This window comes from Diabrotica undecimpunctata, chromosome 7, assembly GCF_040954645.1.
Source record: "Diabrotica undecimpunctata isolate CICGRU chromosome 7, icDiaUnde3, whole genome shotgun sequence".
Lineage (NCBI taxonomy): Eukaryota > Metazoa > Arthropoda > Insecta > Coleoptera > Chrysomelidae > Diabrotica > Diabrotica undecimpunctata.
This window is the reverse complement of record NC_092809.1, coordinates 59,892,490-59,908,037: the sequence shown is the minus strand read 5'-3', so window position 1 is coordinate 59,908,037 and position 15,548 is coordinate 59,892,490. Positions and strand designations below refer to the sequence as shown.

At 32.9% G+C, this 15,548-nt stretch overlaps 1 protein-coding gene across 1 annotated transcript in view; it reads right to left on the bottom strand.

Annotated features, from left to right (window-relative positions):
- LOC140445397 (uncharacterized) overlaps positions 1-10,501 on the bottom strand; it is a 34,325-nt gene extending 23,824 nt beyond the window's left edge. The window contains exon 1 of the mRNA XM_072537396.1: positions 10,345-10,501. Coding sequence (XP_072393497.1) covers positions 10,345-10,357 — 13 coding nt within the window. The 5' untranslated portion in view covers positions 10,358-10,501. The remainder of the gene's footprint in view (positions 1-10,344) is intronic.
- Positions 10,502-15,548: the final 5,047 nt, after the last annotated feature.

The following is a 15,548-nucleotide window of genomic DNA, read 5'->3' as shown; positions in this document are numbered from 1 at the left end:
CTGATTCGTCCAAGGCCTCTCTAAAGATGTTTTCACAGAATATGTTAAATAATGCCGATGCAACCCTGCCTAAATCCTTTTTCGACTGTAAAGATCTCGGACAGTTCATTTTCTAATGACACTGTTGCTTTTTGTTGGAGATATAAGTTTGAAATCCTAAAAACAATTATAATAAATAACGACGCTGCTGGAATCGTGGAATTCTTCAACAGTTCACAGTATCAGATTTCGTTTTTGAGAGTGAGTCACCCTTTCCAATACATTGTCGGAGTATAGATAGAATTCCAAACGAAAAAGGTTTCTGGAAAATATTTTCCTATTATTGTGTAGTTTTTTAATTTTTATTATTACACATCTCAGATTCCTTACTCATCTGGGTAACTGAAGGTAAAGCAATTGTCTATTTATACAACTACACACCCTTGTGCAATCCGATGAAGGTATTTCTTATTTATTGTTTTATAACCTATTATAATACTAAAAATGCTAATGCATATGACTCATCGTCTAAATATGTGTTCATTAATAAACTGTACGTAGATGTACTTGAAATTAAGCATCTAAATAACCTTTAAGCAGCCATTGAATCTTTAAATGACACACATATTAAAAAATAAGTGACATTATACGATTAAGATGTCGAGGATACAGAAATTTTTTTGATTTTATATAAACCAAACTTTCCGTTAAATAAATTAATTTAAAGTACGTAATTTCCATTACACTATTGTATTATTAACTTTAAATTGCTTGGTCGTGATTAGTGATAGTTATTAAATAAAAAATTCATATATTCTAAGTAATGTTATCCAATGGCTACCGGAAGAGCAGATGTTATGTAGAAAACGTACACCTGCTTCCTAATTCGGGGACGCCTCTGATAACTTAAGGCGCCCGCTCTTTTTATTGTGAATAAAATATAGGTCAGTACGTTGAAGTTTTAGCCATTTTCGACTTTCTAGAGGTTATATGAGATTAGTTTCGGCAGAACAGAATAGATTTCATGTACATATTAAGGTTGTATATAAAGGACATCAATATTGTTGTTAAGGTTATAGATTTTTTTCATTAATCTTGTTGAAAATGATTTATCTAGAATATGAACCCAAAATATTTTTGTCTTTTTTCATTAATCCTCCTTCCCACGGGTGGGGTCTGTCAGTACAACTATAAATGAAATTGCTTAATTTTTTCAATTTTTTTTTAGTATTTTTTCCAAGACCTTTTAATGGCACTTGGATAGTACACTTTAGCATAATTTTCCGAAATTGTATGAATACCTTCAATCGCTACCTGTACAAGTATCCTGACAGACCCCACCAGTGGGTGGACGTTTCTTGTTTTGTGTTCGAGATGTTTATAAAAATTATGGTTATATTATCTTGCCTTAGTAATGTTAATTCCCATTCTCATGCAGTGGCATCAGCCATCAGCTTATTTGGAATTTTAGTTGAAAGCGTCCTTCATACGAATAGGTTCGGCGTTATATTTTATACATTATTTACTGTTTTGACAGTAAAAATTAATTTGGAGATAGCAAGTTCTTTGACTTATCGATACGGCGACTTAAATTGTGCGTCTTGAGGTAAGAGGAAATTATAGTACCTTTGTCGATAAGAAGTAGCTACATAGTTGTTTTTGACGTGACAATGTCTTAAATTAGGTTGTGGCTCGGAGTCATTCATGAAAAAGTGTAACGCCCGCTCACGTCTGTTACGATGAGTCACCGAACGAGAGAGAGGCCCGCCGGACCGGCGAATGCCTTGCGTCTCTCTACCACTCAAACATGATCGGTCCGCTGCGCGCGCAGCACTAGAGAATTAGGCGCGTTGAATCGGCGCGTGCTTGTGTCTCTGTCTTTCTCGAGCGTTTTTGGCGTTCAAGACACATTACAGCAGAAACACTTCCTTTCATTTCATATTTCTCCTATCATCGTCCTATCCTCAACAAAATCACTCAAATAGAAATTAGTTAAGTTTAAGTTTACATGTACAATGTTTTAGTAAACAAAATATATTTCTATAGTTAAAATTTGTGCAATTCTTATTTTCATTCAATTCCTTGTTCCTATTGTGCAATTTAATAATATTCATATCAATAAATATTCTACCGAGAAAAAGACGTTGTCACGTAAAATCTTCGCCCGTAAAACCGACTTTACAGGCAACCGATTTTTTTTGTAGCTTAATATGAATCCTTATGAAGTAGAACTAAAAAGACTACAAGCATTATATGATGAAAATTTTACTGAAATGGGGTCGGAAGACGAGTTTGAGGCGGAGGCTGAAATTGACGCAGGATTTATTTTTAGTGAGCATGAAAGTGACACCGATCAAGACGATGTTACAGAACCTGAAAATATACGAGAACAGTACTTTCCTATTCCTGATGACAGAAGATTATTTTATTATGAAAAAGACAAAACCAAATGGCGAAAGCATGTTCCTCCTCGTAATGTCAGAACCTGCCAAGAAAATATAACCAGCAAATTACCTGAAGTTGTCGGTGATGGCATGGTATCGGAAATATTTACAGCTACACTGTCTCAGAGAAGATTCGAATTTCTAGCAAAGTCATTATGATTTGATAATGTAACACTAGGGAAGAAAAGAGGCAAGAAGATAAGCTAGCTCCAGTTCGACAAATGATGGATACCTTTGTACAAAACTGTAAAGCGCATTATTCAGTAGGGGAATATGTTACGCTTAATGAAATTCTTGAATTTAGAGGAAGGTACATGTTTAAAATGTACATGCCGAAAAAACCTAATAAGTATGGGCTCAAAATGTTTGCTACAGTTGATACCCCATATTTTACACTCATCATTTAGAATTGTACACAGGAACGCAGCCAGATGGACAATATAAAACAAATAATTCAACTACTGTTGTAACAGAAAGAACGGTGCAACATTTATCTCAGTCTGGTAGAAACATAACTATTGATCGTTGGTTTACCAGTTACAATACTGTAACACATTTACTGATTGAACACCGCCTTACCGTACTAGGAACAATTATGGCTAATACCTCAGGAACTAACAAATGTAAAAACCGGACAGGTATATTCTTCAATGTTTGCATATGGTGAAAAAATGACGCTTGTTTCTTACGTCCCAAAAAAGTTTTGGTCGTTTCTAGTATGCACAGGGATGACAAAATTGATGAAAGCACTGGTGATCTCTGTAAGCCAGATATGATTACATTCTACAATTCTACTAAAAGTGGAGTAGATGTGATAGATCGTATGATTACATCTTATAATATAGCAAGAGGGGCAAGAAGGTGGCCAATGTTCATTTTCTATGGCTTGGCTAATATGGCAGCTATAAATACATTTATTATATACAGATCCAATAATACGAATGTAGAATTTCGGTCTTATCGTCGATGGTTTCTGAAGTCTTCCGTGGAATTGCGTTAGTCCAGAAAAATATAAAAAAAGAGCGCTAAATATGCGTATACCGGGATCAGGACGGTTACTTGCTGCTACTAAAAAAAAAAGAAAAAACAAGGTATTTTTGCCAATCGTGCAAAAACTGGTTATGTATGCAACATTTGAAAGCATGTTGTGCTGATTGTGTAGAAACAAGATTAACATAATTTAATCCCCTCTATTTTCTGTTTCTAATTTTAATTTTGGATATTTAGTTTTTACTTTTATTACTGTAAGTACATAGAGTAATATAATATTATTTTTTTTATATTTTTCTCTTGTATTTTGCCGTTCATGATTTTTTTAATTAACACTTGAAAAAAAAAATAATGGTGTTAGTTATTTTGCAGTAAACTATATCAATACATATTGATACACATATTATATGTACATTTAGCTAGTACAAATTTACATCAGTAAGTTCCCTTAAAAATATTAAAAAAAAATTTTAATGAGAAAATGAATGTTTATAAAATTTGATCCTGATAGATCCCACCCGTGGGTTTGTGTCAAAAGAAAGTCACCCGTGAAAAGGAGAAATTAATCTTGTTGAGAATGATTTATCTAGACTAGAATATGAACCCAAAATATTATGTTTTCACAGCTCTTAGAGCATATAACTCCTTTTTTCGTGACCTTACTAATAATCATCGTTAATAAGAGTACATAAAAATATGTAGATAATTGGGCAATACTGGATATATACGACTCATAATAATAGTATATAAATAAAATTAACAAAAACACGAATATGAATATCTGTAGGAGTATAGGTAGTATAGGTATCTGTAAGAGGATATTTGTTTAGAGTATCCATAGATACCTACGCAACTTCATGTAACGTCAAGTTATTTTTTTAAGGTTAGGTCTTGTAGGTTAGTTTTTTTAAGGTTAGGTCCACATATTGACTCTTCCATAGACATATAAGATAGACTGACTGCCGCAATCTGCAATGCAGTCGTGTTCCGCCAGCGCGACAGAGAAAACTGACGCAAAGCAGTCCCTACATCTCTTTCTAATGGGCCGGGTTTATCGACCAAGTGACCTTCTCATTGGTCATTTACCAATGAGATTACATTTAAACAGGAACGAGCGCCGTGAAACTTTACTTAGTTTCCTACTAGAAAAAAATCTATTCCAAATAAACAACTTCACGAAGTCTTCTACAAAAATAACATCGGTGATGGACGTGGCAGAGCCCGAATAGAAAAACTAGGTACGAGATCGACTTTATGATCACTGACAAGAGATGATAAACTTTTATAAGATAATACATAAGTTTTCAATAGATAACAACCACACAATGGTAAAAGCCTAGATAGAAATAGATGATCGTATCATATGATGATCAAAATAGCACTATTTGATAAATATAAATACTTAGGCCATGAAATCTAAATTTTCAGCGACAACTAAATCGCTGAACTATAAAGAAGAATCACTTTAGCATGTTCCGCTTAAGAAGCTCTATCAGACATTTTCAAGAGCAACATGCCAAATTATTTGAAAAAGAAGATTTTTGGCCAATTTGTGTCGCTCAAAGAAGAATTGAACGGTCGTTACGTGGACTGACTCTCAGAATCAGGGTTAGAAACAAGGAAATAAGGACTGGCGTCACAGATGTCATAAAGCGCGCATAGCATGGATGAAGTGGGAGTAGACGGGCCCAAAAAATTACAGTATAAAGACCACGGGCAGATAGAAGAAGCAGAGGTAGACCATCTACAAGATGGACAACAGATGACGTCAAAATAATCGCTGGGAATTGGCTGCAAGAAGTTCAAGACCCACAGACGTGGAAAAATTATGGGAGGCCTATGTTTCACTTTCAGTGAAAACTCAACAGTTTCAGTCATAAAATATTTTAGTATCTTTCTCTGTATCTAAAGTTCACATTTCTTATCATCTGTTAATCTTTCTTCCGTCATTTCCTTTCTGCGTCCCATATTAAGTATACGTTATGCGTGTACCATCTCATAAGCCGCATTTTCGATCGTAAACTCACGCCTCGGTTGTGAAATGCGTGTTTTACATTTATAAAGGTAGTTCTGACTTTTTCAGTTTGTTTTATTTATTCCAAATGTCTTTAACAATAAAACAAAACATGTATAATATAGTATTTTCCTACTTCTTCAATCGATTCAATTCATTTGACTATGATCGCTAATATAAAAAGAGAAGGATTTGTTTTTCAACCGACATTTTCTTATTGAAATATTAGAAGTGTAGTCGTATTGGTTTGGTAAAAAGAACCTTTGAATCACAATTTTATCTGCATAAGAATAAATTAGCGGAAAAGTAGTCGCGAAAACAAATATCTCAAAAAACGACGAAAATAGCACTTCTTAATGTTATTAGTTACGATAAACAGAAATGAGGTAATCATCAATATATAGATGCTTAGTTGTTATAAAAAAATGTTACAAAACAAATAGTTGTTTACGTTTCGAACAGCGCACCAATTCAATTTTTTTCTTTTAAGCGTAACATAGGTCAAACAGTTGATACGAACTTTCAAAACAAAGAAATCGTTACTCCAATTGCACCAAAATTGAATCCCACATCGATAATTAAGTAGCCAATTTTTATTCTAGGCAAATCGAATTTAAAAGTCACGTGACACAAATGAATATCTACATAATGGTGTGTAGTTGCATGACAACATTTCTAAAAATAGATGTTTGTGTTACACCATTCTCGTAATACAACTGATTGAAATGCTCAAATGATCTTGGAGGTCGCACCATGGGCGTGACGAATTTACAACGATCAGCGGAGTAAAAAAAATCGATGGACCCACATTTAGGCCATCAAGGATAAACTATTTTCTTATGGAAAATTAAACTAAAATAAAAATATAAATTTGTTGAATATTGGGTTAAAATATACGAATATTTCCATATTGGATTTAGAACGGACTGAGGAAAGGCAAATACAAACAAATTTAAAAGTGACTTAACTCGTGGGTGTGTTAAATATTATTTAAGTATTTACACAGTACTACTTGTCAATGTTTTGATGTAGTGTGAAACATGCCCAAGAGCTCGACACGTACAAAGGGTTGAGCTTATTGAAATACACTGTTGGCCACATCAAAAACGTACATAATTTAAGAATGTGCGAATGGCATAGAACAAAACTAAAAAATACCAATTCGTAAACATTACCGCACTATCCAGAATGACGAATTTCCAATTGCTAGATCATGGAAATATTTTTGTTAAACTACTAAACGCAGGAATACCTTATCTTAGAGAACAGAATAACGCAACTAATACAAAACTGCTGCAAACAAATATAGATTCCATCGGAGTTAAAAACGAAGCACTTTCTATTTTTTGGTCGGAACATTGGTCATAGAATTGGAGAAGATCAAAGCGTTTTGTACAAGATTTTATAGCTGTAAGAAAGGAATTCTTTTTCAATTGCCTTGTCCGCCAATAACACTCATGGTCGCTTAATATCAAATGTATTTTTTTTTAATTTTTCCAAGTGAGCTGCCAATTGTTATTAGCAAATAATTTATATATAAGAAAAAACAATTTCTCCGAATTGCTTTGGAATCAAATTTTTATGCGTATATCATCGAAAAAACACTTTTTCTCTCTTGATACTTTTTCGAAAAATGCTTCCTTTTCGAGTCATTTGCAATTTTTTGTCGAAAAGATGCTTTAATTAGTGATTTTTTGGTTTTTTTTTTAAAACTACTAATTTAATTGCAATTCTACAAAATGCTTTATAATCTTTAAACCTTCCAATACAAGTTAGAATATTTTGACAAGGATATGTGGTTTCTATCTTGCTAAAAACATAGTTTTAAATTTAAACACAAGTGTCGCCACAACTGCTGTACACAGTGGTTCTTCTCCTTCTTGATGTGCCTATCCGTTACGAATGTTGGTGATCATTATGGCAATCTTTATCGTATCTCATCTCACACAGTGGTAACTGCTCGAAAAGCATATTCAAAGATGCCTACGTAAGATGCCTACGAATAAATTTTGATTCCAAAGTGCTCTTGTGGTGCTGACTCCATACCATGAGCGGAGGTTCTTGAGCCATGATGTTTTTCAACGTGCATCGTCCAGGACCACGTTTATCTTCTATTTTCAACTGAATATTTATATGTAGTAGTTCATATTACCGCGAAGCATATTTCGATAAACACGCTACTAGAGCCATGGTAGAATCAATCAACTTTGAGTTATGGGTCAGAAGTGTGGACTCTTAATGAAGGCCTAAAGGGAAAGCCCCTAGCTATAGAAATGGATTATATAAGAATAAGCGCAACAATATCAACTTCAGAAAGGAGAAGAAATGCGGAAGTAAGAAGTCAATTGCACGCAGAAGAAACATTGCTGGACCGAAATAACATCAGAAGAGCGCTGAATGACCGAAATTTACAATAAAAGGTTGCCTTGGATATAAAAAAGATTGGAGAATGATAATAGGAATGAGCGACGCTATTGTTAATATATAATAAAAATACTATTTTGTATTTTAACAATAAATTCCGAATCAAAACTCAAGTATTAAGCAACCTTGCGGGTAAAAGAAATTTAATTCCGGGCCCCATCAAGGGATTGGAAAATTTCCTCGGTCATGTAACGAAAAAAATTGCAGAACCTTCAGAAGACCTTGATGTGCTAGATATCCGCTTTTATATAAGACATTTGAAACTTTAGTTTGGACATATAAGAGGTGTGAACTTCATTCAAACTGTGACAACGTATTTGGCAAAATATTTGGGGCATATAATAATGTAACATTAATTAAATACATACACAAATGCACACCTACATCAAGCTCAATGGGCGAATCACCAGACAGCACTACCACAAATTACTCATCATACTGGTGAGATTTGTGTTACCGACTACTGCGCTCCCAGGTCCTGAGGTATAACACCATCGGGTCCAAGGATGCATGATACAGAGGAAAGTGATGCCTAAACGATGCCCCATAGAGCTGGCGAAGTCTGGGAGGATTATATTAGTATATTACAAACTTAGTATAGTATGGGCGCGTTGACAGAATTTGGCGGCGTGTTGACGAAGAGCTTATATTATATAGCAGATCTGTTTAAATCCCGAGATTATGTATAATTTGTTATATACGTAGGTACAATAAGTAAATTAGCTGTAATAAGACCAATGTAGAACCGACGGCCCCTAAGAAAAAAGCTTGTGCTTCTTGAGCTCAAGAAATAAATAAGAGACGAATAACCAATGTGTAACCTGTGGGAAATATACATAATTAGTTAAAGCAGGAAATGACTCAAAGACAGCACCGAATAGAATTGGAAGATCAGGATTGTAATTTTATCACGAAAACATCGGATATTATATCAGACCGTACTCACAGATGCCACTCGGGTATACAATATTAAAATGAAACTAAATAGGTATATCAGGTCGTTCAAGGTTAACGGATTATGTACGAATCTTTTAGGAATTTTATTACATATTGTTCATAATCGTGACTACCTTGAAAATAATATTACACTTTATTGCAAAATGTAGAATAATAGCGGGAAAATGTATATCTATATTACAATACGAATAAGTACTTTACACAAAAATAGAAGATTCAAACTATTAATGGGATTTCTTCTGGGATTAAGTAACAATTGCAGGCCGAAAGTCCAATCTTCGGAGCTGAACATTGCAGGTTCGTGACAAAATGCTGACAACAAAATATCATAAACAGGTTTTGTGTCACCCACAGAAGAATGCACAACATAAATTGAATCTAGAAATTTTTATAGGATACCATATGTCAAAAAAAAGATTTAAAAAAAAGCACAAAATTCCACTCACATTAATATTTGTGAGCCGCAATAATTCCGATCTTCAGCGCAGAACTTGATAATGACAGAATACTGACAACAAATTACCGCAAAAGCGTTTTTACTATCTACCCACTGAAGAAGATTCCGCAAGAGAAAATTAATCCAGAAACTTTTACAGGTGTGGTGCCTGAAGGCCATCTTAATTCAGTACATGAAATAAATTATTCTAAAAGCAGAAGTCGTTGAATAAAATTTTGGCTATGGAGAAGTTATTCAACTGTCCGTTTGGAGGAAATCCGCTGTGTTATGTAATGCCCTACCAATTAATTCATATACGAAAGGTCAAACTGTCCGTTGTGTAATTTTAAGTGAACTAGAAGCTACATTTGTTGTTGGTATATTTAAAAAAAGGACCACGCCCATCGAGATCATTTTAAATCAAGAATAATAAAAATTACAATTAATCAGTAATAGGATTACTGTGAATCCTATCATATTCCTATTAACGAAGAATATTTGCTTTGATTTTTTTAAGCCGCCAATTACCGGCCTCTATTCGAGGATGAGTAACTTCATTTATACGTCTAAATTAACGAATAAAAAATATTTACCTATATAAAAGTGATATCAGCATGATTATTAATATTACCTTGATGTTTGAATAAAATACACGTAGGTACCTACATTTTAATTAGGATGACTTCATTTCTAATTCTAATTCATTACAAGGTATGTGCAAACAGTACAATAAAAGACACCTATATTTACTGATAAAAATGTACTTTTTATGGTAGTTAAAAACTTTTTGTAACAGTTTACTGCTTTTCAAAATACTTGAAAGTTTTTTGATTTGACAGAACTAATAATTAATCGGCAATATCAATCTAATCTACTGAGTTACTGATATAATATTTACATACATTTATCTCGACAGTAGATAATCTTGATTACTTATCAAGATACTTCGAGAGTACCACCTAAAGATACACCGAACCGGCAGATAAACCTTTTATCTCCCTAGATAAAACAAAATTTACAAAAACTTTATACTTTTTGAGCTTGATAAGTAGTTTTTAACAGTTGTATAAGTAGTTTAAAAAAGTTTGTAAAGTACTTACGGATTACACTCATGTTGAAAGTTTGTAATAAAAATCCAGCCGGACACTAAACAGAACACTTCGGAATTCAAACTGAATACGTCGACACCATCAGTTGCTATAAATGTTCCACGTTTGCGCGTCTTATGAACAGGGTAGGCTTCAAGAAGAAATGGTCTAAACTTTTCGATTAAGAAATTGGAATTTATATGTAGAGATTAAGATATTTATACTAGGTATCATAAATTAAAAACATGGTAAACTATTTTCTATTCTATTCTATTTTTCTATTCTATTTTCTAAGCTCGCTGATTTTACCTTATATAAATATTAATATTATTGTAATTGTTTAATGCTTGAATAGGCATAATGAAATAGTCCATTCGTCAGAGATTTGATCTCCAAAAATGAGACGAACAAGCTGAATTTTGTTGAAAATATCAAATGAGAATTTTGATAATTTTGAACCGAAATTTTTGAAGTTATACTTCTATACGTTTGGTCGACGTTGGAAATTTGCACGGGAGTGGTTTTTTACACTTGCCAGGATAGCAGGTGACGTGATATTTTTTGTATGTTTTCTCCTCCCCGATTGTCTACTGAAGTCGTGTTTTCTTCAGTTGTCTTTTTCATAGCTATGTCTATAATTCCTTTTCGAATTCCCAGGGTATTGATAAACAGAGTTTACAAACCTAGATTATATTAGAATTTTTAGGTAAATAGAATAAAATGGTTTTTTTGACGTCTGGACTGTTCTGTAGTATGCCATTTTTATCTTTCTTTTCTGTATGGCCATTAATAAAGTCTTGTTTTCTTTCGTAGGATTTTAACTGGTAATATCTTCGAAAAATCGACAATCTCTCTTCATAGGAAAACTTTTCTGTGCATTTTCGTTTACAGGTAGCTAAACAAGATCCTTCATAACTACTCCTGGTACGTATTTACCCCTAGAAGATAAGTATGCTTCGCCGCGTTGTTTTCTTGATTTTGCAATATTTCTTTTCCAGTTTTGTTCATTTCTTTTCCTTTTTCTTGACTTATCTGTCATAACAGGCAACTCTTCCATGTCATGCATGCAAGTCGTTGTTAATAGTTTGTAAAGTTCCATTTCCGGGAGCAAGTTCATTGTCAGAAGAATCATCAGAGTCCGAATTATTTTCCGAGTGATCAGGAGAATAGAGATCAGAATCTGTTTCCAAATCATTAAAACGTTGTTTAAAAGTCGATGGAACGACCTCAGTATTCTCATCTGAAAATAAAAAATACTTAACTAAGTTTAAAGAAGTGTTTATATTTTTAAATTTTGCGAATGAAAGATATACGTTAAAAAAAACAACTAATAAAAAAATTTTAACGAATCTTAAATAAATAGTCTAATAGTTTATTAGTCTTAAACCGTTAAGAAATGTAAATAATGATAACATAACACTTGTTAAAAAACAGCGTTTTACAAATTTATTTTCATAAGCTTTGCTAAATAAGTTTAGCATAATATGTATATTCTGCATATTATGCTTAACACATAAAAATAGTAGCGTACGGTATCAATTTTATATTTAAGTTTAAAAACAAATAAATCGACAAATACCTAACCTATAAAAATAAGCTCTCCCACAATTTTAACAAATTTATTTTTCCAAATAGTATTTAACTACTCACCTTTTGTTTCTGTTAACTGGTCACGTACTAATCTTAATATATATTTGGGTCTTGTAAACATTTTTACTTTTGTTTCACAAAATATCATGAAAAATAAAGCAACAATGACACTCACAACGTATTCTATGAACAACTGCACAAATAGGTATTTTAAAGAATATCCGGAAGAGGCAACGCATAATACGAGTTATCCGGGCGCACAATTAGTTACATCAAATTAAACACTTGCTGCAGCAGAAATTTTTGGTGTGTGAAAGTGTCAGCTGCACTTTTAGATATTTCAATATGACCACTTTTAGCACCAATTTTTTTTTCGGACTTATGTCATAGCTATTACTGTGTAATTGGATTCTCATGTATAGAATTTACCTAGTTGTAGTATTAAAAAGAGCGTGAAAAATTGTATCGGTAACGGTAGATAACTCAAAATCGCAAAACCTTGAGTTACCTAGTTGTAGTATTAAGGGGACGATGAAGGTTACAGAATAATTATGTCGGACAAGAAGCATGCTTTTGTTGTTAAGCTATAAAATATTTTAGTTTGTTAATTGGACAATAAAGTAATTTTTATAGATTAATATATATGTTTATAAAGTTAAAATTTTCAAGTTTATTGTAAAATTTGGAAGAGAAATTGGCTAATTCTTGTTCTTACAAATTTTTTATGTTTGATACTCTTACAGACAGCTGAATGTTATTTTCCTTATGATGAACATTCTTAAATATTTTGAGTAATTTTTTTATTTAAAATTCAACAGAAAATAATTATTTTACTTATATTTCTTTAAAAATTTCAACAGCGCAAAAGCGCTAAGCCGTACCTGCATAGAATGTTCCAGTAATAATAAGAGGGGAAAGGTAGAGTCTTTCGTCATTTCTAAAACAATTTGACCAAATTCTTCGGTAACAGTTAATACTAGTGAGTCATTTATTAATCAAAATATTTCTATAAATAATTCTTATTTTACACATTAATCATTTTTAACTTATTGTACAATACTACATATTATTTGACTCCAAAAATAAACCACTTGTTGGAACCGGTAGGTAGAGATTCGGACAATTGTAGGGACCACGTCCAAATATATTTTGTATGTAAATAGGTACTTAGATTATGTCCTCCTGTTTTAAATATATTTTGTCAAGTATTTTCATCAAGCAAGCATCGAACTGTTTTCTTGTTGATGAGTATTTTACAAATGAAGTAAAACTATAGTGATTGGTACAAAATTTTAAAACGCAAAGAAAGTAATAAGTGACTATTATAGGCTGTTAAACAACAACAGACGCAGGAAAAGTACCGACAGGAGGGAAAACAAAAAATTAAAAAGGACTAAAAGATGAAAACTCTAGTTTATTACATAAATATAGGTATACCATGAGAGCGCTAAGAATCAATGGAAGAAAAACAAAATATCCTACCAACACAAAAAATTTAAAATTCAGTCCGTGATACATTGCAGTCTGCTCTAGTTGGCATTTCCAAACCGAATTTCACATGATTAGATCAGAGAAATCAACAAATAAAAAGCCTCTTTCGTCACACTCTTTGATACGGGTATCTAACAATTGCTTTTGTTAAATTTAGTGATAATTAACCTCCGGCTGATAACGTTATGTCTCTCGCACTGACTGATACAAATTTTCGCGGTTTAAGCCCCGCTAATTTTTATTTCAATCTGCACTTTAAGGTACCTTTCGAACTTGCCTATGTCTATTCAGTGGTATTTTAGCAAGTAGACAGTGTGTATCATTTATATCATGAATATTACTAGGTCTTAATTCTTTGATGGCTCGTCACCGGTTCTTTGAGTTTTATTTTTTATTTTTATATATGGCAGGCTGCTAACCTAACCCTACAACCCTCCTCCTTTATCCGGGCTTGGGACCGGCAACATCACCCACCAAGCTACACGATTCACCTAGTTGGCAATGCAGGCGAAGCTGGTAAAATTGACATACTTGGTAAACTTAGATTCAATGAAAGATGGAAAGGGAAGCTTAAACAAACCAATGCAGAGGAAATAATAAAAATAGAAAATTTAAGAGATGACTCCATAAACTCATTATATCAAAAAAGGCTAGAACAAAAAATACAAATGGAGAATATCGAAAATGAAAACAATGTAGAGACTAGCTGGGGAAAACTTAAGAAAAATATTCTGGATGCTGCCCGAGAAGACCTTGGAACGAAAATATTAAACAAAAAGTGGTCAACGAAAACACCATGGTTTACACTAGAGGTTAAACAAAAATGTAACCAAAAAAAGAAAGCTTTCCTAAAATATAAGTCAGAAAAAACGAATGAATCATATGAAGAATATAAAAGAATAAGAACTGAAACTCATCAATTGGTAAGAAAAACAAAAACAGATTACTGGGAAAGATTCACAAAAGGACTAGAGATAGATTTCTATGGACAACAGAAACAAGTATGGCGCTTCATAAGACAACAAAGAAGCGAAATGAAAGAACTAGTTGAAATAGAACACATATAAGAGGATACATGGGTGGCCTTCCTGACAGAAATGTTTAAAAAACAAAACGAAGAACCTTTACCAGAAACGCCAAATATAATAACTGAGGAAAAGACCGAAATCTCCCAAAACGATGTGAAAGAAGGAATAAACAAATTAAAAAACAGAAAGTCACCAGGAGAAGATCAAATACCAAATGAACTCTTAAAATATGGAGGTGATCACATTGTACAACAACTGCAACTTCTTATTAATAAAATAATCACCACGAACAGAATACCAGATGAATGGAGGAGAGCCATCATGGTGATGTTCTTCAAAAAGGGAGATAAGACACCAATAATTATCGAGCAATAAATCTATTAAATACAACACTCAAATTGACAACAAGAATAATAGCGACAAAAATAAACGAACGAATATCTCTGCAAGAGGAACAGCAAGGATTTCGGACAGGAAGATCATGCACGGATGCAGTTTTTGTAATAAGACAAATAAAAGAAAAGTCGCTGGAATACAACAAACCAGATGTGTCTGATAGATTTGAAGAAAGCGTTTAATAGAGTGAGAATTCGGGACGCGATACATTTATTATATGAAAAGGGAATATCACTGGATTTAGTAAAAACCATTGAGAATATATATAAAGATAACATAGCTATAGTAAGATGTAAAGGAAAACTATCGCAACCTATCAAATATGAAACCGGCATTAGACAAGGAGATTCGCTGAGCCCATTAATATTTAATCTGATAATGGATGAAACCATAAAGAAAGTTAAAAAAGAAGAGGATATAGAATGTGAGAAAAGGAAATAAGGATAATATGCTACGCCGACGACGCCATAATAACAGCCGAAAATGAAGATTAGTTAAAGAAGTTAGAATTAGTTAGAAGATACAAAGATTAATTAAAGAATTTGAAGATACGGCGTTCATATACAACATGGAGATCTCAACAGAGAAAACTAAAACGATAGTGATATCAGCAGAACTGAGACGATGTAAACTAGTCGTAAATAACAAAATAATAGAACAAGTGATGGAAACTGAATACTTGGGAATAAAACTGTCAAGCTACGGAAAAGT